This window comes from Ictidomys tridecemlineatus, chromosome 8, assembly GCF_052094955.1.
Source record: "Ictidomys tridecemlineatus isolate mIctTri1 chromosome 8, mIctTri1.hap1, whole genome shotgun sequence".
NCBI classification, from domain to species: domain Eukaryota; kingdom Metazoa; phylum Chordata; class Mammalia; order Rodentia; family Sciuridae; genus Ictidomys; species Ictidomys tridecemlineatus.
Genome location: NC_135484.1, coordinates 106601700 through 106628701, shown reverse-complemented (window position 1 = coordinate 106628701; position 27002 = coordinate 106601700). Strand labels below are relative to the sequence as shown.

The following is a 27002-nucleotide window of genomic DNA, read 5'->3' as shown; positions in this document are numbered from 1 at the left end:
GTAACATCTGGACAGAATCCAGAGGAAATAAAAGGGTGAATCACACAGATATCTGGGACAATGCTCCATACAGGGGAATAGGAAGTACAAGGGTCCTGAGGGAAGACTGTGCTTGAACATGCTGGAAGAAAGAAGGGAAGCTAACATGGCCACAGCATACTGAAAGATGGGAGAGTGCTTGGGGGATGAAATCAGAGAAGTATCCAAGGTGGAGGAGAGGAGCATGTCATGTAAAACATTTCAGACATATTATAAAACTTCAGAACTCCAAGGACAAACAATACTGAAAATTTACAGAGATACCGGAAAAACAGATCACTTGTAAATGTTAAATAATTAGAATATCATCTTAACAACTCTGAACACTAGCAAATAATGGAGAAATGTCTTCAAAATTCTTAGGTTAAATAATTTCTAATCCAAAAGATTTCACACTGCTAAAATCTATCAAGATTGAGTAAGGTAATTTAAGACATGCAAATTATATACAAATATACCAATCACAGTCTCTTTTTACAAGGCTAATAGAGAATGTGATCCAGCAAAATAAGGGAATAAACCAAGAAAAAGGATGCCCTTTCAGTGGTTTACTCTTTTGTAGGAAGTTGTGTGGGACATAAGGGGTCCAAGGGAAATAAAAGGAAGTTTCCATGATGTGACTGTGGATCCCAGGATGAGCAACTTCTAAAGCAAGCAGACAGAAAGATCTAGGAAAGATATTCCCAAAACACGTCATTGTGAGAAATGACGTTTTTATATTGATAGGAGGTCCACATTTGTTGAGAGCTGGATATGAATTATTGGTAGATACAAAGAAAACTAAATAAAGGAATAAGATAATTATTTAGGAAAATAATAGAAGATGCCATCAAAAGCCTACCAACCAAGAAAAGTGCAAGACCAGACAGACTCACCATTGAGTTCTATAAAATCTACAAAGAATTAATACTGATACTCCCCAAATTACTCCATGAAATAGAAAAGGAAGGAACCCTTCCAAACTCATTGTACAAAACTAGTATCATCCTGATACCAAAACCAGGCAAACACACATCAATGAAAGAAAATTTCAGACCAATATCCCTGATGAACATTGATGCAAAAATTCTCAATAAAATTCTGGTAATTCACATATAAAAACATATTAAAAAACAGTGCACCATGATCAAGTGGGGTTCACTCCAGGAATGCAGGGTTGGTTCAACATATGGAAATCAATAAATATAATTCATCACATCAATAAACTTAAAAGAATCATATGATTATATCAATTGATGCAGAGAAAGCATTTGACAAAATAAATACAGCACCCTTCCATGTTCAAAACACTAGAAAAAAATAGGAACGGTAGGAACATGCCTCAACATTGTAAAAGCTATCTATACTAAACCCAAGGCCAACTTCATTCTAAATGGAGAAAAAATGGAAACATTCTCTCTAAAAACTGGAACAAGACAGGGATGCCCTCTTTCACCACATCTATTCAACATGGTTCTTGAAACTCTAGCCAGAGCAACTGGATGAAAGAAATTAAACGAAATGAATAGAAAAAGAAGATCTCAAACTATTATTATTTGCTGAAGACATGATTCTATACTTAGAGGATCCAAAAAACTCCACCAGAAAACATCTAGAATTAATGAATTCAGCAAAGTAGCAGGATATAAAATTAATACCCATATATCAAATGCATTTGTATATCAGTGATAAATCCTCTGAAAGGTAAAGGAAATCTACTCAATGCACAATAGCCTAAAAAAAATATACTTGGAAATCAACAAAACAGGTAAAAGACCTCCACAATGAAAACTACGGAACACTAAAGAAAGAAATTGAAGAAGACCTTAGAAGATGGAAAGATCTCCCATGCTCTTGGATAGACAAAATTAATATTGTCAAAATGGCCACACTACCAAAAGTGCTGTATATATATGATTCCAATTAAAATCCCAATGTCATTCCTTAGGGAAACAGAAAAAGCAATCACAAAATTCATTTTGAAAAATGAGAGACCCAGAGTAGTCCTTAGCAAGAAGAGTGAAGCAGAAGGTATCACAATACCAGACCTTAGCAAGAAGAGTGAAGCAGAAGGTATCACAATACCAGACCTTCACTATGTCACAAATTATAGTAATAAAAATGGCATGGGATTGGCACCAAAATAGACATGTAGACCAATAGTACAGAATAGAAGACACAGAGACAAACCCATATAATTACAGTTATCTCATACTAGACAAAGGCACCAAAAAATACAGTGGAGAAAAGATAGCCTCTTCAACAAATGATGCTGGGAGAACTGAAAATCCATATGCAGCAAAATGAAAATAATCCCATATTTCTCACAATGTACAAAACTCAAGTCAAAGTGGATCAAGAACCTAGGAATTAGTCCATAGATCCTATGCCTAATAGAGGAAAAAGTGGGCCAAAATCTCCATCATGTCAGATTAGGCCCCAACTTCCTTAACAAGTCTCCTAAATTGCAAGAAATAAAATCAATAATTAATAAACGGGATAGACTCAAACTAAAAGGCTTCTTCTAGCAAAAGAAACAACCAATGAGGTGAGCAGAGAGCCTATATTTTGGGAGCAAATATATGCTACACACACATCAGCACACTAATCTCCAGGATATATACAGAACTCAAAAAATTTACCACCAAAAAAACAACCTAATCAATAAATGAGCTAAGGAACTGAACAGACACTTCTTAGAAGGAAGATATACATTCAACCAACAAATATATGAACAATTTTCAACATCTCTAGTAATTAGAGAAATGCAAATCAAAAGTACTCTAAGATTTCATCTCATGCCAGTCAGAATGGCAATTATCAAGAACACAGACAATAATACATGTTGGTGAGGATGTGGGAGAAAAGGTACACTCATATATTGCTAGAAGAACTGCAAACTGGTACAACCAATCTGGAAAGCAGTATGGAGATTCCATTCCTTGGAATGGAACCAGTGTTTGATCCAGCTTTCCCACTATTTGGTTGATACCCAAAGGACTTAAAATCACCATACTACAGGGACAAAGCCACATCAATGTTCATTTCACAATGCTCAATTCATAATAGCCAAATTGTGGTAGCAACCTAGATGCCCTTCAGTAGATGAATGGATAAATAAACTGTGATATATATATATATATATATATATACACACAATAGAATAGTACTTAGCATTAAAATCTAATAAAATTATGGCATTTGCAGAAAAAATGGATGGAGGTGGATAACATCATGCTAAGCGAAGTGAGCAAATCCCAAAAAACCAAAGGCCAAATGTTCTCTCTGATAATAATAATAAATGCTGGATCTAATTATATAAAACAGACACTAGTTGACTTAAAAAATAAAATAAACTTCACTAATATAATTCTGGGTAATTTCAACACATCTTTAACAAACAGATAGGTCATCCAGACATAAACTCAGTAAAGATTCTTTATGCCTAAAAAGTAATGTAAATTGAATGGACTAACAGATATCTATAGATTATTTCATGTAATAAGATCTGAATGTACTTTCTTTAGAGCTGCTCAAGGTACCTTGTCCAAAACAGCAGACCACAGATTAGATCAAAAAGAGAGGGACCCAACATGGCGGCGGGCGGGGAGGCAGTGCTTTCAGTACTTCCTCAATCATGGGGACAGAGAGGCGCATTAATACATTCAGATTCTACCTGCTGAGAAACTTCTAGCAAAATTCCACTGAAGTGAGACGTGCTGGGGAATTTGTAGGATTATTCGAGGTGACAGTTTACCCAAGACAAGTGAATCTCTGCCACGCGGTGCGGAGGTCCAGACACAAGCACAGTAGGAAGCGGTTCAGCGTCTACGGCCATACCACCCTGAACGTGCCCGATCTCGTCTGATCTCAGAACCTAAGCAGGGTCGGGCCTGGTTAGTACTTGGATGGGAAGCGGTTCAGCAAGGCATGGTGTAGGGACCCTATGAAGAGGTCACTAAACAAGCCTTCATGAAACAGAGAATCAGAACTGAAACCAACCGAGACTGGGTCAGACCAGAGACAGGCCAGACCCACCCCTCCCATCGGACACTCCGGCAAGGAGTCTGGGGCCTGCCATAGCAGAGAGGTGACATCACGAGAGTTCACTGGATGGGACCCCTTCCCAGTGGAATCGGCTTTAGCAGGTGTGTGACTCCCACACCCACCAGATACATAGCGCGGGAAACCTCAAAAATCTCAACCCAGAGCTCTGTGGGCATGACTGTAGGGGCTGAGGGAAACATAGGAGACTCCCAACCCCCAACTCCCACTACCGCCAGTGGTGTGGACGTGACTATAGGGGCCAAGGGAAGCAGAGGAGACTCCCGACCCGCAACTCCCCCTACCGCCAGCGGCGTGGGCATGATTGTAGGGGCCGAGGGAAGCAGAGGAGACTCCTGAACCCCAACTCTCACTACCGCCAGCAGCGTGGGCGTGACTGTAGGGGCCGAGGGCAGCAGAGGGGATTCTCGATCCCCAACTCATCTTCCACCAGCGGCGACACCCAAGGTCTTAGCCAGAGTTCCCGGGGGCATGCCCACCAAAGGGGTCCAGACAAATTAAACTGTCAGTTCCCAGATCACTGCTCCACAGCCCTGGAGTTTGGATGAATGACAGAGAGAGTGCTCAGTCATTCGGGAAATAGGGCACACATGGGGCTGCAAGTGTAACCAGATCCTTGAGAGTGCCTCTGGTGAGCTGGCAGGCAGTAGGAAGAAGGGGAGGGGCCGTAGAAGAGAAAAGGCTCTGGACTAACAGGATTGAGAGACGCCCAGGGATTGCTGTCGGCACAGAGGGCAGAAGCTCGGCTCGGAGGGCACATCTCTGCCAACTGAAAGAGAAGAAAATGGATCTCTAAGACTACATTTTTTAAATTTTTATATTTTATTTTCTATTTTATTTGATTTTTTCTTCCTTCTTTCGTTTTATTGTTCTTTCCATTCTCCTCTATTCTACCTATCTCTCTCCCTCTTTCTCTTTAAGAACTCTTTTCTTCCCCTCCCCCTAACTTGCATCCCAAGTATTACGTCTTCCATTACGTGTAATTGTATAAATGCAAATAGGTGATTGTTTTGAAGCTGTCTACAGGGCTCCTAAATACCTAGCTATTACCAAATACCCTGATCCAATCGCCTGTTAATATGGCCCGTCAGTAGAGCAATCTTCCAAAGTAGCCAAGACATACTAACCTTCATACCATCATAGCACCTAACCTAAACATAAAGTCCTAAGACCAAACAACAAATCACTATATGCATACAGAATCCGTAAGCCTTTTATGAATTAAATGAATCAGCTTTAAATTACAATAAAGCCCAACATTTCTAGGCATAGTCTCCCACCACAAAGAAGAGACCACAGAGATATACAAAACCAAAACAAATTTATAGGAGAAAATAGAAACACAGCAGTTAAACAGAGTTGCAAAGTAACGTAAACACCATGAAAAAAACATGGGAAAAAAGGATTACAAACAATGCAGGACAACTTAAATTTACAGGAGAACCTACAGGCATCAGAAAAATGGACAGAGAAAGAACTCAAGGCATACCTGACTCAGATGAAATGGAATCTTAGAGAATTCATTAGACAGGAACTCCAAACAATGAAAGAATACTTTGAAAATGAATTGCATAAGCTAATTCAAGTAGAAAATGAACTCTACCAGGAGATAGAGATTAAAAAAAAAATCAAACAGTAATCCTAGGAATGCAGGAAACCATAAAGCAAACGAGAATATTACAAACAGACTAGATCAAAAGAAGTCAGAACATCAGATAATGAAGACAAAGTTTATCAACTCGAAAAGAATATAGTCAACGCAGAAAGGGTGGTAAGAAATCAAGAGTAAGGCATCCAAGAGATATAGGATGTCATAAAAAAACTATTGGGATAGAAGATATAGAGGTTCAAACCAAAAGAATGAACAATCTGTTGAATGAAATAATCTTAGAAAACTTTCCAGATATGAAAGATGGAATGAACTGCCAAATCCTGGAAGCATACAAGACCCCAAACATACAAAAAGGTAATACACCAACTCCAAGACACACAATAATGAAGATATCCAACATACAGAACAAGGAGAGAATATTAAAAGCTACGAGAGAAATGAGGCAGATTATATTCAGGGGTAAACCAAGTAGGTTAACAGCTGATTTTTCATCACAGACGTTGAAAGCGAGAATATCCTGGAACAACGTATTTCAAATGCTAAAAAATAATGGATTCCAACCAAGAATACTGTATCCAGCAAAATTAAGCTTCAGGTTTGACAATGAAATTAAAATATTTCACGATAAACAAAAATTAAAAGAATTTGCAGCCAGAAAAACAGCACTGCAAGGCATTTTGAGCAAAACACTACAAGAAGAGGAATTGAAAGAAAAACAGCACCGAAAACTAACAGTGGGAGGTAACTCAGTAAAGGGTGGAAAAATAACCCATGAGAAAAACTAGCCAAATTAAAATAAATAAATAAGCATGACTGAAAGTACAAACCATATATCAATAGTAACCTTAAACGTTAATGGCTTAAACTCACCAACCAAGAGACATAGGCTGGTAACCTGGATTAATAAAAACAGATCCAACAATATGCTGCCTTCAGGAGACTCATATGCTAGAAAAAGACATACACAGGCTGAAGGTGAAAAGTTGAGAAAAATCATACCACTCATATGGTCCTCGGAAGCAAGCAGGTGTGGCCATACTCATATTGAATAAAATCAACATCAAACCTAAGTTAATCAAAAGGGATAAAGAAGGACACTATATACTGTTAAAAGGAACCATTCACCAACAACACATAACATTTGTCAATATGTATGCACCAAATAATGGTGCTGCAACGTTCATAAAACAAACTCTCCTCAAGTTCAAGAGTCAAATAGACCACAACACAATAATTATGGGTGATTTCAACACACCGCTCTCTCCATTGGAGAGACCCTCCAGACAAAAGTTGAATAAAGAAACGATAGAAGTCAATAACACAATCAATAACCTAGACTTAATCGACATATAAAGAATATATCAACCATCATCAAGTGGATACACGTTCTTCTCAGCAGCACATGGATCCTTCTCAAAGATAGACCATATATATATTATGCCATAGGGCAACCCTTAGTAAATATAAAGATGTGGAGATAATACCATGTATATTTTGTGATCATAATGGAATGAAACTGGAAATCAATGATAAAAGAACGAAGGAAAAATCCTGCATCACCTGGAAAATGAACAATATGTTACTGAATGATCAATGGGTTACAGAAGACATAAAGGAGGAAATCAAAAAATTCTTAGAGATAAATGAAAATACAGACACAACATATCAGAATCTATGGGACACAATAAAAGCAGTTCTAAGAGGGAAATTCATTGCCTGGAGTTCATTCCTCAAAAAAAGAAAAAACCAACAAATAAATGAGCTCACACTTCATCTCAAAACCCTAGAAAAGGAAGAGCAAAACAACAGCAAATGTAGTAAAAGGCAAGAAATAATTAAAATCAGAGTAGAAATCAATGAAATTGAAACAAACAAACAAAAAACACTGAAAAAATTGATAAAACTAAAAGTTGGTTCTTCGAAAAAATAAATAAGATCGACAGACCCTTAGCCATGCTAACGAAGAGAAGAACAGAGAGAACTCAAATTACTAACATACAGGATAAAAAAGGCAATATCACAATGGACACTACAGAAATACAGAAGAAAATTAGAAATTATTTGAAACCCTACATTCCAATAAAATAGAAGATAGTGACGATATCAATAAATTTCTTAAGTCATATGATTTGCCCAGATTGAGTCAGGAAGATACACACAATTTAAACAGACCAATAACAAAGGAAGAAATAGAAGAAGCCATCAAAAGACTACCAACCAAGAAAAGCCCTGGACCAGATGCGTGTACAGCGGAGTTTTACAAAACCTTCAAAGAAGAATTAATACCTACACTTTTCAAGTTATTTCAAGAAACAGAAAAACAAGGAGCTCTTCCAAATTCATTCTATGAGGCCAACATCATCCTGATCCCTAAACCAGACAAAGACACTTCAAAGAAAGAAAACTACAGACCAATATCTCCAATGAACTTAGATGCAAAAATCCTCAATAAAATTCTGGTGAATTGAATACAAAACCATATCAAAAAAATTGTGCACCATGATCAAGTAGGATTCTTCCCTGGGATGCAAGGATGGTTCAATATACGGAAATCAATAAATGTTATTCACCACATCAATAGACTTAATGATAAGAACCACACGATCATCTTGATAGATGAAGAAAAAGCATTTGACCAAGTACAGCATCCCTTTATGTTCAAAACACTAGAAAAACTAGGGATAACAGGAACTTACCTCAACATCGTAAAAGCTATATATGCTAAGCCTCAGGCTGGCATCATTCTAAATGGAGAAAAAATGAAGGCATTCCCTCTAAAATCTGGAACAAGACAGGGATGCCCTCTCTCACAACTTCTATTCAATTTAGATCTCGAAATACTAGCCAGAGCAATAAGTCAGACAAAAGAAATTACAGGCATAAAAATTGGAAAAGAAGAACTTAAATTATCACTATTTGCAGGTGATATGATTCTATACCTAACAAACCCAAAAGGAAACTAATAGAGCTAATAAATGAATTCAGCAAAGTGGCAGGATATAAAATCAATATGCATAAACCAAAGGCATTCCTGTATATCAGTGACAAATCTTCTGAAATGGAAATGAGGACAACCACCCCATTCACAATTATACAATGAAAACTACAGAACCCTAAAGAGAGAAATAGAAGAAAATCACAAAAGATGGAAAAATATACCCTGTGCATGGATAGGCAGAACTAACATCATCAAAATGGCGATATTACCAGAAGTTCTCTATAGGTTTAATGCAATCCCAATCAAAATCCCAACGGCATTTCTTGTAGAAATAGATAAAGCAATCATGAAATTCATATGGAAAAATAAAAGACCCAGAATAGCAAAAGCAATTCTAAGCAGGAAGTGTGAGTCAGGTGGTATAGCGATACCAGATTTCAAACTATACTACAGAGCAACAGTAACAAAAACAGCATGGTACTGGTTCCAAAACAGGCGGGTGGACCAATGGTACAGAATAGAGGACACAGAGAGCAATCTACAAAATTACAACTTTCTTATATTTGATAAAGGGGCTAAAAGCATGCATTGGAGTAAGGATAGCATCTTCAACAAATGGTGCTGGGAAAATTGGAAATCCATATGCAACAAAATGAAACTGAATCCTTCTCTCGCCATGCACAAAATTTAACTCAAAATGGATCAAAGAGCTTGATATCAAATCAGAGACTCTGCGTCTGATAGAAGACAAAGTTGGCTCCGATCTACATATTGTGGGGTCGGGCTCCAAAATCCTTAATTGGACACCCATAGCACAAGAGTTAATAACAAGAATCAACAAATGGGACTTACTTAAACTAAAAAGTTTTTTCTCAGCAAGAGAAACAGTAAGAGAGGTAAATAGGGAGCATACATCCTGGGAACAAATTTTTATTCCTCACACTTCAGATAGAGTCCTAATATCCAGAGTACACAAAGAACTCAAAAAATTAAACAATAAGATAACAAACAACCCAATCAACAAATGGGCCAAGGACCTGAACAGACACTTCTCAGAGGAGGACATACAATCAATCAACAAGTACATGAAAAATTGCTCACCATCTCTAGCAGTCAGAGAAATGCAAATCAAAATCACCCTAAGTTACCATCTCACCCCAGTAAGACTGGCAGCCATTATGAAGTCAAACAACAACAAGTGCTGGCGAGGATGTGGGAAAAAGGGTACACTTGTTCATTGCTGGTGGGACTGCAAATTGGAGTGGCCAATGTGGAAAGCAGTATGGAGATTCCTTGGAAACCTGGGAATGGAACCACCTATTCCTCTTCTTGGACTATTCCCTAAAGACCTTAAAAGAGTGTTCTATAGGGATACTGCAACATTGATGTTCATAGCAGCACAATTCACAATAGCTAGACTGTTGAACCAACCTAGATGCCCTTCAATAGATGAATGGATTAAAAAATGTGGCATTTATAAACAATGGCGTACTACTCAGCACTAAAAAATGACAATATCATGGCATTTGCAGGGAAATGGATGGCAGTAGGGCAGATTATGCTAAGTGAAGCTAGCCAATCTCGAAAAAAATAAATGCCAAATGTCATCTTTGATATAAGGAGAACAACTAAGAACAGAGCAGGGAGGAAGAGCATGAGAAGAAGATTAACATTAAACAGGGACGAGACATGGGAGGGAAAGGGAGAGAGAAGGGAAATTGCATGTAAATGGAAGGAGGCCCTTATGGTCTGTTGAGAGCCACAGCCAAAGGGGCCCCAGCAAACTTCCAGCTGCCAGCAAGCTTCAGACTGCCAGCTGATGATTGACTCACAGCGGCCCCAGCAACATCTAGCTGATTGGCTCCTCCACGGAGCTGCTCATTGGGGGACTTCTTTGGCTCCGCCCATGCGACCCAGCCAATCGGCCTCAAGAGCAGGAGGATTGTGGGAGGTTGAGAGGTTGGTGTGAGGAGAGGCTTGTGGAAGCCGGTGGTGGCAGTTAGGGCTCTGAGGGTTTTTCCCCTGAGGAGCTGTTTTGTTTGGCGTTTGTAGTTCTAAAAATAAAGTTAGTTTCTTTTTGACAAGTGGCTCCTGAATTGTGCCCAGGCAGACTGCGGCATTGGTCATACAAGATTACATATAAGAGGAAGTGAAGGGAAAGGGGGGGGGAAACAAGGGAGAGAAATGAATTACAGTAGATGGGGTAGAGAGAGAAGATGGGAGGGGAGGGAAGGAGAGGGGGGATAGTAGAGGGTAGGAAAGACAGCAGAATACAACAGACAATAGTATGGCAGTATGTAAAAACGTGGATGTGTAACTGATGTGATTCTGCAATCTGTATCCTGGGGAAAAATGGGAGTTCATAACCCACTTGAATCAAATGTATAAAATATGATATATCAAGAGCTATGTAATGTTTTGAACAACTAATAAAAAAAGAGACTCTTAGGTTAAAAAAGTCACTATAGTTCCTTTGATTTTATCAGATTATAATGAAATGAAATTAGAAAACACACACACACACACACACACACACAACCTACAGAAACAATATAAACACATGAACATTGAATAATATACTTATGAATGATGAAAGGGTGCCAAAAGTAATCAGGGGAGCAATTTTCAAAATTCTTAGAATCAAATCAAAAAGAGCAGTAATACAATGAACCATAACCTATGAAACACTAAAAACAAGAACAAACCGATTACAAAACCATAGAAGGGAAGAAATAATTCACACCAGAGCCAGAGTCTTGGAAATAGAGAATTATAAATGAAAAATACAAAGGATCAATGAAGAGTTGGTTCTTTGAGAGAATAAACAAGATTAATGAATGCTTACCAAAACTACCATAAAAAAATGGAGAAGCAGGGAGAACCTAAATTAACAAAATAAATAGGAGAAATTCCAGTCCTCACAAATATCCAGAAGCTCCAAAATATCTAGAAAATAGGGGTGATTTTGGAAACGTATACTTCAATTAAGAGAAAATATAAATTAAAAGGATACATTTTTAGATACATATAACCCGTGTAAATTAACCAAAAAGATGCAGAAAACCTAAAGAGACCAAAAATAAGCAGGAGAATAGAAGAAGTAACACAGTTTTCCAACAAATAAAAGCCTAGATTCGGATGAATTCTCAATTGAGTTTTACCAGACCTTTAAAGAAAAACTAATGCCAGTGTTCCTAATATTATACCATAAAACAGAAAGAAATGGGACACTTCCAATTCACTGTAGGAAGCTATTATCTCCTTGATATCAAAACTAATAAGAACACCTCAAGGAAAGAAAACTACAGACCAATACTCCTAATGAACCTAGATACAAAAAAATCCTTAATAAACTATTAGCAAATCATTTTCAACAATATATTAAGAAGTTTACACTTCATGACCATGCTGCTTCCAATCTAGGAATGCAAGGATGGTTTTACATATGCAAGCAATAAGTATAATTCACCACATAAATAGAATAAACGAAAAAAATCATGGTCATCTCAAGAGATGCAAAAATTTTTCCATAAAATTCTGCATCTATTAATGATAAAAACACTTGAGAAATCATAAGGGCTATATAGAACAAACTCAAAGCCAATATGATGGTAAATGGGGAATACATGAAGAGACAACCTACAGAATAGGAGGAAATCTTTACCCCCAATCTTCTGATAAGACATTACTACCCAGAATATATTAAGAATTCAAAAAACTTAACACCAAAATAATCAAATAACCCAATGAGTAACTGGACAAAAGAATTAAACAGAAAAAATACAAATGGTTGAAAACTATATGAGAAAATATTCAACATCTCTAGCAATCAGTGAAATGCAAATTAAAACTATGCTAAGATTTCATCTTACTCCAGGCAGAATGGCAATAATTAAAAATAAAAAAAAAACAGCTGTTGACAAGGATGTGGTGAAAATGGTACATTTGTACAGTGTTGATGGGACTGCAGTCTTATACAACTATTTTAGAAAGCAGTATAGATATTCCTTAAAAAACCACAGATGGAACCATCATCTGACCAAGCTATCCCACTCCCTGGCATTTTCCCAAAAGAACTAAAATCCACATACTATAGCCATACAGACACCTCAATGTTTATAGCAGCACAATTCACAACAGCTAAATTATGGAATCAATCCAGATGCCTGTCAATACATGAATGGATTAAGAAATTGCAGTATAGACATAAAATGGAGTTCTATTTAGCCTTATAGAAAAATGAAATTATGGCAGTTGCTGGTAAAAGGATGGAAACGGAGAACATTATGCTAAGCCAAATTCAGAAACTTGAAGGTCAAATATTTTTTATCATATGTAGAAGCTAGAGTAAAAGAAACATGAGGAGAAGGGAAAGACAGACTATCATAAAGATTATATGGGGAAGATCAATAGTGGGGAATAAGGAGGTCGAGAGGCAGAGAGTGGAGGAATGGGAAAGGGGAGACAATGAGGAATGCATTTTTATAAAATCATGTTATGTGCACATATAAATATATCAAAAAGAATTTCACCTTTAAGTGTAAGTAAAAAGAACCAATCAAATATAAATAAATAGATGATTGAAAGGACGTCTATCAGAGTAGAGGGAGAAGGAGAGAGAGGATGGGAGGAAAATGGGGAGATCGTAAACTGAAATCAAATTCCATGCGTGTGTGATTTTGCTGGGATAAACTCAACTATGATATATAACTATAAAGCTCTAATTTAAAAAATACATTAAAAAGATAATAATTTAAACTTCAAAACAATAGGAAGGAAGGAAGGAAGGAAGGAAGGAAGGAAGGAAGGAAGGAAGGAAGGAAGGAAGGAAGGAAGGAAGGAAGGAAGGGAGGGAGAGCACACAATTTCTTTTTCCATGAATCCATGGCCTTGTGCATACTAGCAAGTGCTCGACACCTGAGATATGTCTGATCCTTTTTTAAAAGTTTATTTTATAGTGTCTCCCTATGTTTACTACAATGTTCTCAATCTTGAGATCTCCCTGGTTCATTTTTCCAGAGAGCTAGGCATAAAAAGACTGACATTTATTTTCTGTGTTTTTACCCTTTCTAACAGTGTTTTTACCCTTTCTAATGCAAAGTATAAGCACAATACATTTAACATTGTGTTTTTACTATATTCTCGTTTGATTTCAAATAGTAAACTACATGATACTGATCACTAATAATCATGGTGAATGACAAAGAAGCTCCACAATTTGAACATGTATCTTAATTTAAAATGTTGACATTGATAAGGAAATTCAAACAAACCCACAACAAGTTACAAGCTTTTATGTCCTTTCATTTAAGTTATTATCTCACTCTTCTTTGTGAGAGATCTTTTCCTGCCTTATATGTGTAGGCAACAAATTGGGCCTCAATGTCCTGATGTAAAATCTGTTTCTGTTTAAAAATTATAGCAAACAAATCTCACTAGAGAACTGGAGGTTATTTGGTTATTGTCCTATAGAAGCAAGACTAAAGCAAGCTTTTGCATTCAATCTGTTTCCATTTATTTAAATATTTATTGGATACCTACGAAATAGTAGCCACTAGGAGGTAGGAGGTAGGAGGTAGGGTGTTATAGTGAGAAAAAAAATAGCCATGGTCCCGATGTAGAAGCAAGTTCATTATGATAGAAAATAAATAAACAAATAAAATATTTTTGAGTCAAAATAAATGACAAAAAAAAAGCCCAAGAAAACAATTCACTGAAATGGAATCTAATGCTCATATTAGAAAGGGTGTTAAGACACTCATATTAGAAAGAGTGTTAAGAAATACCTCTGTAAGTAGATGACATTTTAAGTAAGATTTGAGACCTAAAGAATTATAATTCCCAGCCATTCAAAGGGAACTCCCTGGTGGGAAGAAAACTAGCACATCAGGTAGGCAGAAGAAGGAATACATAGAAGTAGCTTTAGATTGTGGGAGAAACAGAGATGACAACCTTTAATGAGAAATATGAATGAACAAATGAGGATGCAGAAAATGGCAACAGCCAACTAAGGATAAAGTTGGAAATTTGATCATAATCTTCAAAATTAATGAACAGTAAATGGCCACTTTGCAAATAAGAAAAACTATATATAAAATGGAAATTTCCTGGAAGAGTAGAAAATGCAAAGGAAAAAACATGTCTTTATTCTTATCTTTCACTTCTTTATAATCCAAATATTTTCTCACAATTCAGAAAACCATGTAAAATTAAATATGTTGTACCAATAGGACACTACAAGAAATATCTGAATATTCTCAGGATTTAGTAACTGTGTCTTTCTGGGCTCCAGTTTCTTCAGTTAAAATGTGACATAATAGCAACTCCTCCTCCTTAGGATAATAAGATGACTAAAGACTTTTACAAACATGTGTAGGCAATCCTATACATCAGCATAAGAGAAGCTAAAGAATAAATGTGGCAATCTTCAGGAGGTACCAACTTTATTAGAGAATGAATAAAAGATGACTTTACATTAAAACATCCGCAGAAACATTATGGCATAGAAGATAAAATGTAAATTAATTTTTTAATTAAAAAAGAAAAATTCAAAACCACTATCAAACTTGCTTAAGAATCCATTCAGTGTGATCTCTCCCTATACTAATGTATGCTAAGAGCCTACAACATACCCACAAAATACCTAGACAGCTTGCCATGTCCCTAGAACAGAGCTGATATTCATATTAAGGAAAACTAGCTTTTAGGGCTTAATAGATAAATTATACACCCCTAATATTTGACTTTTATTAAAGAATTATTCTTTTCTCCACTTTCTGTTAAAAATAAGATTTTACAAAATAGTGCTGCTCTCTGTTTCTGAATATTAAAAGAAGTGTGTACACAGTTCATTCAACTCACGCAAAAACAATTTTTCTGTCTTACTGGGTTATTTGGATTATTACATAAAAATACACTTTTCTGGAAGACTTACCTCTTAACAACAAAGTCCAAAATCCAAGGCAGATTACAAAGAAGATACAAATAAAGGCGAGAGGGAGAGGGAGAGGGATAGGGAGAGGGAGAGGGAGAGGGAGAGAGAGAGGGAGAGGGAGGGAGGAGAGGGAGAGGGAGAGGGGGAGGGGGAAAGGGAGGTGGAGGTGGAGGGAGGAGGGGGAGAGGGAGGGAGGAGAGGGAGGGGGAGGGGGAGGGAGGAGAGGGAGAGGGAGAGAGGAGAAGGAGAGGGAGAGGAAGGGAGGAGAGGGAGAGGGAGAGGGAGAGGGAGAGGGAGGGAGGAGAGGGAGGGAGGAGAGGGAGAGGGAGAGGGAGGGAGGAGAGGGAGAGGGAGAGGGAGGGAGGAGAGGGAGAGGGAGGGAGGAGAGGGAGAGGGAGAGGGAGGGAGGAGAGGGAGAGGGAGAGGGAGGGAGGAGAGGGAGAGGGAGGGAGGAGAGGGAGAGGGAGGGAGGAGAGGGAGGGAGGAGAGGGAGAGGGAGAGGGAGGGAGGAGAGGGAGAGGGAGGGAGGAGAGGGAGAGGGAGGGAGGAGAGGGAGAGGGAGAGGGAGGGAGGAGAGGGAGGGAAGAGAGGGAGTGGGAGGGAGGAGAGGGAGAGGGAGAGGGAGAGGGAGGGAGGAGAGGGAGAGGGAGGGAGGAGAGGGAGAGGAAGAAGGAGAGGGAGAGGGAGAGGGAGAGGGAGAGGGAGGGAGGAGAAATTCGTAAGTAAGTTCCACCAGATTATAATCATGCAATAGCCTCTGACAAAAATCGTCATTTATAATTGGTAGGACATGTTGGACACTGAAAATCTTACTCCAAGTGAACATAACGAATTTGCACTGAAGTTATTAACAATTTGGAATTTTCAAGAACAATTCAATTGCTTTTCAAAAACTGGGAAAATTCAGAATGATGCAAATTATAAGCAGAGTTATTACATTCAGGTATATGAGTCAAGAAAAGGACATATATCCTGTATTTAATTTGTAACAAAGTGAGCTAAACTGTTTCATTCCAGGTGAACTGCTTCAGTTCCCTTTAATTCATCTAATTATCTAAAATTATAATAAAAGTGATATAAAAATTGAAGAAAGAGTAGTGAAGTACAGTCAATGTTTCCATCTGCTGACTTCTTAAGCCCCTGTCCAAATCTCTACAGTCTCCTACTCCACTGCCAAGTTACTGATCACTGCAATGGGCCAAAGGATTTCTATACTGCTGCTATGAATTTGAATCTATTGCTCCATCAGTCTTGAACAATCTCCCCAACCATTGTCTAGCTAACACCTACTCAACCCCTCAAATTCAGTTCAGGATACATATTATTTAAGAAACGTTACCTAACTCCCTAGTTCTCAGAGTGTCCAGAGCCCTACTAAATAAATGGTTGCACTGTGCCAAAACGATAGAATCTTCTCTATCTCCACCACTCATCTTCAAAATAACTTAAGGTCAGTAATCACATCCTATCCATTATTCATTTTTAGCATCTAGCATTAGAGTATATACTCAATAAATTGATTGAATAAATGCATGTGTCAAGTACTACAGTAGGAAGATAAACATGGTATAACAAATCCTTTTAATATTTTACTAATAAGAATAGTTTCAGAAAGAAATTAAAGAAGACCTTAGAAGATGGAAATATCTCCCATATTCTTGGATAGGCAGAATTAATTTTGTCAAAATGGCCATACTACCAAAAGCTCTGTACAGATTTAATGCAATTCCTATCAAAATTACAATGATGGTATTCAGAGAAATAGAAAAGTCATTCATGAAATTCATTTTGAAAAATAAGAGGCCCAGGATAGCAAGAAAAGTGAAGCAGGAGACACGACAATACCAGAACTTAAATTATGCTACAGAGCTGTAGTTACAAAAACAGCATGGTATTGGCACCAAAACAGACATGAAGCCCAGTGGTACAGAAGAGAAGACACAGAGACAACCCACATACAGTGATTTCATACTAGACAAAGGGGCCATAAACAAATGTTTGAGAAAAGATAGCCTCTTCAACAAATGGTGCTGGGGAAACTGGAAACCCATATGTATCAAAATGAAATTAAACTCCTATCTCTCACCCCATGCAAAATTCAACTGAAAGTGGATCAAGGACCATTAGACCAGAGACCCTGCACCTACTGGAAGAAAAAGTAGGCCGAACTCTCCATCATGTTGGCTTAAGAACCAAATTCCTCAACAAGACTCCTAAAGCACAGGAAGTAAAATCAAGAATCAATAAATGGGATGGTATCAAACTAAAAAGTTTCTTCCAGCAAAGGAAACAATCAAGAAGGTGAAGAGAGAGCGTACAGAATGGGAGAAAATCTTTGCCACCTGCACCTCAGATAGGGCATTAATCTCCAGGATATATAAAGAACTCAAAGAACTTAGCACCAGAAAACCAACCAACCAACCACGAATAACCCAATCAATAAATGGGCAAAGGAACTGCACAGGCACTTCACAGAAGAAGAAATACGACTGGTCAACAAATATACGAAAAAATGTTCCACATCACTAGCAATTAAGAGAACTGCAAATTAAAACCGCTCTGAGATTCTATCTCAACTCTAGTCACAATGGCAAGTTTCAAGAACACAAGTAACGATATTTGGTGGCAAGGATGTAGGGGAAAAGGCTCACTCATACATCACTGGTGGGACTGCAAATTGGTGCCACCACTCTGCAAAGCAGTATGGAGATTCCTCAGAAAACCTGGAATGGAACCACCAACTCACAAATGGAACTCACTCACTCACCCAGTTATCCCACTCCTTGGTATACCCGCAGGATTTAAAATCAGCATATCATAGTGACATAGCCACATCAATGTTTATAGCAGCTCAATTCACTAAGCTATGGAACCAACCTAGGTGCCCTTTGACAGATGAATGGATAAAGAAAATATAGTGCCTATACACAAGGGAATAATATTCAGCCATAAAGAATAATGAAATTATGGCATTTGCTGGTAAATGGATAGTACTTGAGACTATCATGCTATGTGAAATAAGCCAATGCCAAAAAAAAAAAAAAAACAAAGGTGGAATGCTCTCTAATATGCAGATGCTAACACAGGATAAGGGGGCAGGTAAAGAAAAGAAATTCATTGGATTAGACAAAGGAGAATGAAGGGAAGGGAGGGAGAATGGCAATAGGAAAGATGGTAGAATTAATTAGACATAACTTTACTATATTTATATATGAATACCTAACCAGAGTATCTCCAAATTATGTACAACCATAAGAATAGGAAGTTATATTCCATGTAAGAATAACATGTCAAAATATTCATCATCTATATCTAAAAAGGGCAAATAAAAATTTTTTAAATGACAAGATAGTTTCAGAGATGGAAAATAACTTGATCAAGGTCTCAGTTACTGGGTGATGGGGTTAGGAATAAACCCAGGCTGGTTGGGTTTGAAGCCAGGTGATCCCTATGCTGGCAACTGAAAGAATATTCTCAGATCTAAAGTTCTTAGATCTTAGGTTCTTGGGTGTACTTCTTCCAGTTAGAAAATCAAATCACTAATCTCTGATCATCAGAAGAATAATTTTAAAGCATGTGAACTAAGATTTCTGTTTAAAAATTAATTTAATATTTGAAATTGCCATTGATAAACTTCTCAAAACTTTAATGATCATACATACATCTTGAGTTCCTAAAGTAAGAGTTCTCAATTTCACACTGTGGATTATTTCATGAGAAGAAAAATGAATGAGTGAATCACCAACTCCACTTATACTCACTACACCATAGAAAAGAAACATCATCATTATTCTTGGGGAGAATGGCACCAGAGAAAATACCTTAGAAATGTTGTAAGTAAATTATTAATCCATGCTATAAGAAAGACTACAGACACTGTCATATGGTAAACCCTAGTATTTCAAGAAACCAGCTGGCAGACCACCCACAGAATCCTAAGAGACCATCAGCAATCTGTGAGGAACATACTTTGGGAATGACTGCTATAAGATATGAAACTGCTTCCTCCTTAGTAACTCAGGATATTGATTTTTTTTGTTGTTGTTGTTTAGGGCAACACAGTGTCCTTAAGCCAAAAATATCAAAGTATTAAGACCCCAGAATTCTTTTAGAACACTGTTCTAATCCCAAATTACCTTGTTTATGGTAGGCAGTCATGTAGTTACACTTAATAAGGCAATGAACTTTTAACATATGAACAAGCATATGTATCACTGTAGGATACATACTTATGAACACAGCTCTGATTTAATTTTTTCCCATTTCTTCTTTTTAAACAATGGAATCACCAGCTGTTCTGTAATAGAGCTTTCTCTTTTTCTTCTTAAAGATTTTACCTTCAATAAATGAATTTTCTCTAACATATCTACTGTCAAGGTCTAAAACATAAACACAATCAGACCACTCTATTATTTAAAGCAGTCTGTCTAAATGGTTATATTCTTATGCCTATAATGCTGTCATCACTGACAGCATTTTACAACTGCCTTCACAACCAATTTATGAGAAGAGAGTACTCCTGACATTTTGCAGTAAAGACCCAAATATTTTTTGGTTAGTGGCTATATGTCAGAAAAATAAACTTGTAACAATAATAAGAAAAACCTCGAATGAGAAGAACAAAGGAGGGAGACTAGCTCTATCTAGATTATTAAAATGTACTATAAAGGCTTTGTGACTAAATAAGTATAGTACTGGCATATAAATAAGCCAGCACAACATAATAAAAAATTCAGAAATATATCCAACTACATTTGGAATTTCAGTATTTAATTTTTAAAAAATACAGTGGGAAAGGTGAAGATATGATACACCACTAAGTAAATATTTGTAAGCACTAAATGTCAGAAATATCAAAGTACTGGAAACCACCTAAAAGCACATACAACACAGATTGGCTGAAAAACTACAGTACAGTTGTATAGTGTAGATGTAAGTACCTGTAAAAAGAAAATAAAGACTACCCCTATGAACTAATATGGAGTCATTTTCAAAAGACACTGCTAAATGCAAAACAAGATATCTCTGTGAAAATATTTATATATACACATATGTATTTATACACATATCCACACACATATGTGTATGAATGGATATAGAAATGTATACATATGGATGTGTTATGTATACATACATATGAAAAGTACATGGGACTTTCATGAAAACACTTTTTATTGGGGTTCTAATTTCCCTGGATCAATACATAGGAGTGAAACTGTAGGGTACTATGATAAGGGTATAAGAAAAAGAAAAATTGATTTCTCAAGTGTTTATACCATATTACATTCCCATCAGCAAGTCACCCTCACCAAAAAACAAAAAAAGACAATTTCATCCTTTCAGTTTGTAGCCATGGTAACAGAGATATAACAGTATCACACTGGAATATTAATTTCATTTGGCTGATGACTAATGATGTTGAGAATCTTTGCATGCGCTTATTGTTAGTTTACATATGTTCTTTTCTGAAGTGTCTAAGTTTCTGCCTGTTTAATGAATTATTTGTCACATTATTCCAGATAAAGAGTACTTTATATATTCTTCTACATTCAAATACATTTACTACATAAATGTTTTACAAATATTTCCCGTAATTTGCATTTTTGTTTTATATGGTACTGGGGATTGAATTTAAGGGTGCTCTTTCACAGAGCTATATTTCCAGCCCTTTTATATCTTATTTTTAGAAAGGGTCATGCTAATTTGCATAGTCTGGTTTTAAATTTGCCATCTACCTGCCTCAGATCTCCAAATCCTTTGGATTACAGGTGTTCATCACCATATCCAGCTTTGATTTTGAGATGGGGTCTTTTTATGTTGTCCAGGCTGATCTCAAATTCCTGGCTCAAGCAAACTTCCTGACTCAGCCTCCAGGGTAGCTGGGATTACCAGCATGCATCACCATTGATTTCTTTTTATCGTTTTGTTTTCTGTATTTCTGGTTTTATTCTTTTCTTTTTCTCTCTCATTTTGGTGAGGGTGATGGTGCTGGGGATTGAACCCTGGAGCATTTTACCACTGAACTACAACCTCAACCTTCTCGTTTTTTTTTACATTGAGACAGGTGAGACAGGGTTTTTGCTAAGTTGCTGATAGTCTTCACAACTTGCTGAGGCTGGCCTCAAACTTAAATCTTCCCGCCTCAGCTTCCAGAGTCAATGGAATGGGCCCTTACATCCAGCACTGCTGCACTTTTAATAGGAGTTGCATTCAACAGACAAAAATCATGCTGAACAATAAAAAGTATTCTAATCCACGAACAATCATTTCACTGAATATATTCAGGTCTTCGTTAACTTCATTTAGCAATGTTTTAGAGTTTGTTGTACAAAACATAGATTTTGTCAAATTTATCCTGGGTACCTTATATTTTAAATGGTATTTTAAAAAGCAGTTTAAAATTCTGTTTTATTGCTGGTATGCAAAAATATAACTGATTTTTACAGACTGGTCCATTTTTGACCTTGTTAAAATCACTTACTAAACTCTAGTAAATTTGTTTTGTGAACTTTACAGAATCTTCTATTACATGGTTATGTAATGTGCAGTTTTCCTTTTTATCTGATATGGCTTTTAAATTTTCTTATCTTTGATTAGGATGTCTAATACTTGGCAATTGGGGCATCCTCATTCTTGTTTTGTTTTCTTTTTAGTTTGGTACCAGGGATTGAATCTAGGGATATGTAAACACTGAGCTACATCCCCAGCTGTTTTTATTTTTTGGAGACAGGGTCTCACTAATTTGCTCAGAGCCTAAGTTGCTAAGGCTGGCTTTGAAATTGGGATCTTCCTGCCTCAGCCTCCCAAGCTGTTGGGATTACAGGTTTGCACCATTATGCCTGGTCTTGCCCTCCTTCTTAAGAGAAAAATATTAGTCTTGAATTTTACTAAGTAGGTCTGCTTTTTTGGACAAGGTACCTGGTATAGCAATCCTGCAACCATTTTCTTGTGTATTTGAAGACTAAACAAAGAAGTACTTACATTGAGGTTGTTGGTAGCCAAGTTTTTGTTATGAAAGAAATTAGAAAATATACAATAATAAGAATCTGATAAGGAAAAGTGTCAGAATAGCAGGAATGGTCCAAATATTTTGCTATTAAAGACCACATCTAGAGAAAGAATGTTTAAAAAAAAAGTTTTCGATGAAAGGTGTAAGTGCATATTTTATGCAGGGAATAATCTAGTTTTAGTTTTTTAAGTACCCTTCATACTGTTTAATGAAATAGTTGTACTATGAATAATTTTCATAGTCCCACCAACAATGTTAGAGTTCCCTTTTCTCCACATTCTCTCCAATAAAATGTTATTTTTCATAAGGGTTATTTTGACACGTGTGAATTAATATTTCAATGTTATATCAATTTGCATTTCTCTGGCAATTCCTGATGTTGAGCATAATTTCATATACTTGTTAACCACTTGTATGTCTTCTTTTGAAAAAAAAATCTATTTAGATCCTTGGCCCATTTTAAAATCAGATTCTTGGGGGTTTTTTTCCTAATATTGAGTTGAATATCTTATATATTTTAGACTTTAACGCTTATAAAATATGTGATTTCCAAGTATTTTCTTCCATTCCATAGGTTGTCTCTTTATTTTGTTGATTGTTGCCTTAGTTGGACAGGAATATTTTAGTCTGCTATAATCTCATTTGTGTATTTTTACTTTTGTTGCTTGGGCTAATATCCAAAAATATAACTGACTAGACAAATGTCATTTCCCCTTACTTTCTTCTGGTAGCATTCAGTTTCAGGTCTTACATTTGTCTTTCATAATTATTTTGTGTTTATTTTTTCTATATGGTATAAGGTAAAGGTCTAATTACATTCTTCTTCATGTAGCAGAATAGCTAGGGCACCAAATAAAATAGAACCAACAACACCATTTAAAATAGATCCCACTACTGATGGGCATATAATCAAAAATAAATAAATATGTCAAAGAAATAATCTGCACTATTATGTTCAGTGAAGCATTATAGACAATAGGACGTGGAAGCAACCTAAGTATAAACAAAATATGAATAAAGAATATGTGGTACATATACACAATGGAGTACTAATTAGCCTTCAAAAAGAACAAAATCATTTCACATGGATGATGGGAAAATAAACACAAAGAGAATGTATGTTAAGGCAAATTAAGTCTGGTATGGAAAGAAAAACATCATCTGCTATACTGAATCTAAAAGACTTGAACTCACATAAGTAGAGAGAATAGTGGTTACCAAATCTGGGGTGGGTAGGAAATAGGGAGATATTGGTCAAAAGATATAAAATTTTAGTAAGGAATAACTTCAAGCAATGCATTGCACAATATGGAGACTACAATTAATAGCAAAGCATTATATTCTTGAAAATTGGTAAGAATAGATTTTAAGTGTTCTTACCACAAAAAATTATGAAGTAATGCATATGTTAATTAGCTCAATTTAGACATTTCACAACATACTGTACATTTCAAAATATCATGCTGTACATAATACATATGATTCCTAATTGTCAACTACAGAAACCTTATTTTTAAAAATTCATAAGCAAGACATTCATTTCTTGTGGTTTCAGTGGCTGAGAAGTCCAAGATCAAATTGCTGGCAGGTCTGGTGTCTGATGAGGTCTGCTCTTCCTACTTCCAAGATGGAGCCTTATTGCTGTGCCCTACAGAGAGAAAGCACTATGTCCTCATGAGTCAGGAGGGATGGATGGGAACGTTCCCTCCAGCCTGTTCATTAGGTTCAAAGAAACTTCTAACAGAGGTTAAAAACAGAATGAGAAGAGAAAAAAGATTCTAGCATCAGCCAGAGATCTGCCTCCAACTCTTAAGTCTTTGGTGCTGGATCTTAACCATGTGATCCTTAAGAGAATTTCTCATTCAAATATATCCCAAGACAGCTCCATATGGTTAGCCTTACTGACAGAGACAGCCCAAGAAGCATGTCATCAGAGATGACAGCAGGAAGTTAGGTCTATATGTAACGCTAAATGGTCACTTTTCCTTCCTGAGACCTTACTTTACCACTATAAAACAAGGGGTATAAACTTTTCAGGAATCTCATTTTTATAAGCTCTGATGTTGTATGAATGTATGCCATTTCAAGGCTGACTATCACTACCTTTACTGCCCACCTACCAAAGTTAGGCCAGCTCACAGCTTAAGACCATTGTAAGTAAGGGTAGGGACAGACATGGCCAAAGTAGTCTACATTTGAATCTACCCAAGCACATTTAATGTTCAATGCTCAATACAGATAAAAAAGCAAAAGAAAACCAAAACAACTCAAATCAAAATATCTCTTCACTCTTCACTGCATTTATCTTCTGATTGCATTACTTCTACTGAATGCTAATCCTTGTAATATAAAAATAATAATGCTTTTTAAATAGCCTATTATAATTAAAATAAGGGTTCAAATTTGCATGAGAATAACTATATAATATACTTAAAATCTATGTATCCATTGATAAAATAAGAACCAAAAGAATAACTACAATAAGACTAATTATTTGACAGTAAATAGATATTTGGCAAATCTTTATTAAGCCATAGAACCTTCTGGTAAAAATGTCATACTTGAATCAGATAAAAAAATAAATCCTGTCCCTGAAACACTTCTAGAAAACATGGTTAGAAAACTACCTCTGCAGTTGCAGATGATTTAGGCAAGCAACAGATGAAGAAATAGAATTCTTGCAAGCATGCAGGCAGTAGTCCACACACTGACTAGCAAACACTTTACCAAGCTGCCTTTTCTGCAAACTTTTTTTTGTGTGTGTGTGTGTGTAAAAGACATACTTCCACTTAAAACATTCATAAATATATTTTAAAATCATCTGATCATGAACATGTTCTGCAAAACATTTTGTATAACATAGCACAAAATAATATAAGAAGTTAATACAAAAACATTAAAAAGTAGAGGGGGAAAACCATAGTTTGGGTTTCCATTAAAGAAACTTTGATTTGTGGGGGAAGAGGAGGGAGGCACAAAAAGTATTTCAATCTATGCATTAAAGAGACTTACTGAAATATTTTTGGTTCCTATAGCACTATATAGTAAAAAATAGATCATGCCATGTATTTTTTGGTTTTGATTCTGTTTTAAAACCTCAGGAAAGATAGTTTCTTATTCTGTATCAAGGTCCAATGAGCTGAGACATGATAAATTTCAAAAGTTACTTCTTGGCATTCCTCAATGTTCAAATATTTCAAAAACTGATGACACATTTATATACTGACTCACCATTCTCAAAACACTTTTTCTTTGCCAGGCACAGTGGCACATGCCTGTAATTCTACCAGCTTGGGAGGCTGAGGCAGGAGGATCACGAGTTCAAAGTCAGCCTCAGCAATGGTGAGGCATTAAGCAACTCAGTGAGAGCCTGTCTCTAAATAAAATACAAAATAGGGCTGAGGATGTGGCTCAGTGGCTGAGTGCCCCAGAGTTCAATCCCTGATATCCCCCCCAAAACACACTTTTTTTCTTTAAAAACGAATTATCTAGGACTGGGGTTGTGGCTCAATGGTAGTGTGCTTGCCTAGCATGTGTGAGGCACTGGGTTTGATTCTCAGCACCACATACAAATGAATAAAATAAAGGTCCATCAACAACTAAAAAATATTTTTTTAAAAAAGAATTATCTAACAGAGTAGGAAAGTGATTATATAGAAGACAGAAATGCTGGTGTCTTTGTATAGATGCAAAAGAATAGGATACACAGTGGAGAATTTGGCTTTAGACCAAAAAATTAAAAATGCCTGGGGATGTACCTCAGTGGTAAAGCACTCCTGGGTCAATTCTCCATACCCCCCCCCCAAAAAAAAAACAACAAAAAAAAAAAGGAAAGGAAAAAAAAGTAATAGTAGTAGTAGTTGATACTAGTCAGGAATTTAATGTGAGACCAATCAGCAAGTTTGTGCTTTTTCCTCTAGCAATATTCAGCTGCATGGTACAAGCTAAGAACTGATGTGGAACTAAATTTGATCAGCTTAGGTTTTGCCAGGTGAGTAAGATAAAGGAAAAGAGGCCAAAGGAATTAAGCACATAAGCAAGGAGTGATTACAATTATTGACCATGAAATGTAAATTTAAGTGACTCATAAGGAAGATGGTAACAACCGCAGAATATTGTTTTTGCATTACTGGGGATTGAACTCAGGGCTTCATTCATGCTGAGCAAACAGTCTAGTACTGAGCTACACCTCCAGCCCTAGAGTAGACTACTTGGAATTGAAATTATATAAGGGTGGCAGTTACTGTCTAGGTCTAGGGCACTACTGTGAAATTAATGGCCCATCTAAGTTGAGGAACAGTATCACTGGAGGACAGGAACTTAAAAACGCAGGGGGAGTTAGAAGAACTATGTACGTGGCTACTGAAATGACCAAAGATGAAAGCAGGAATATGATGAACAAAAGGAAAATGGGCCAGATAATAAA

General features: G+C 36.6%; 1 protein-coding gene across 5 annotated transcripts in view; it reads right to left on the bottom strand.

The window, feature by feature from the left end:
- Supt3h (SPT3 homolog, SAGA and STAGA complex component) overlaps window positions 1-27002 on the bottom strand; it is a 478415-nt gene that overhangs the window by 167166 nt on the left and 284247 nt on the right. For 3 of the 5 annotated variants that reach the window (XM_040282738.2, XM_040282740.2, XM_040282742.2), the window contains one exon: window positions 4778-4852. The exons of the other annotated variants lie outside the window; for them this stretch is intronic. In XM_040282738.2, the coding sequence (XP_040138672.1) occupies window positions 4778-4852 (75 nt within the window). The remainder of the gene's footprint in view (window positions 1-4777; window positions 4853-27002) is intronic. 5 annotated transcript variants of the gene reach the window in all.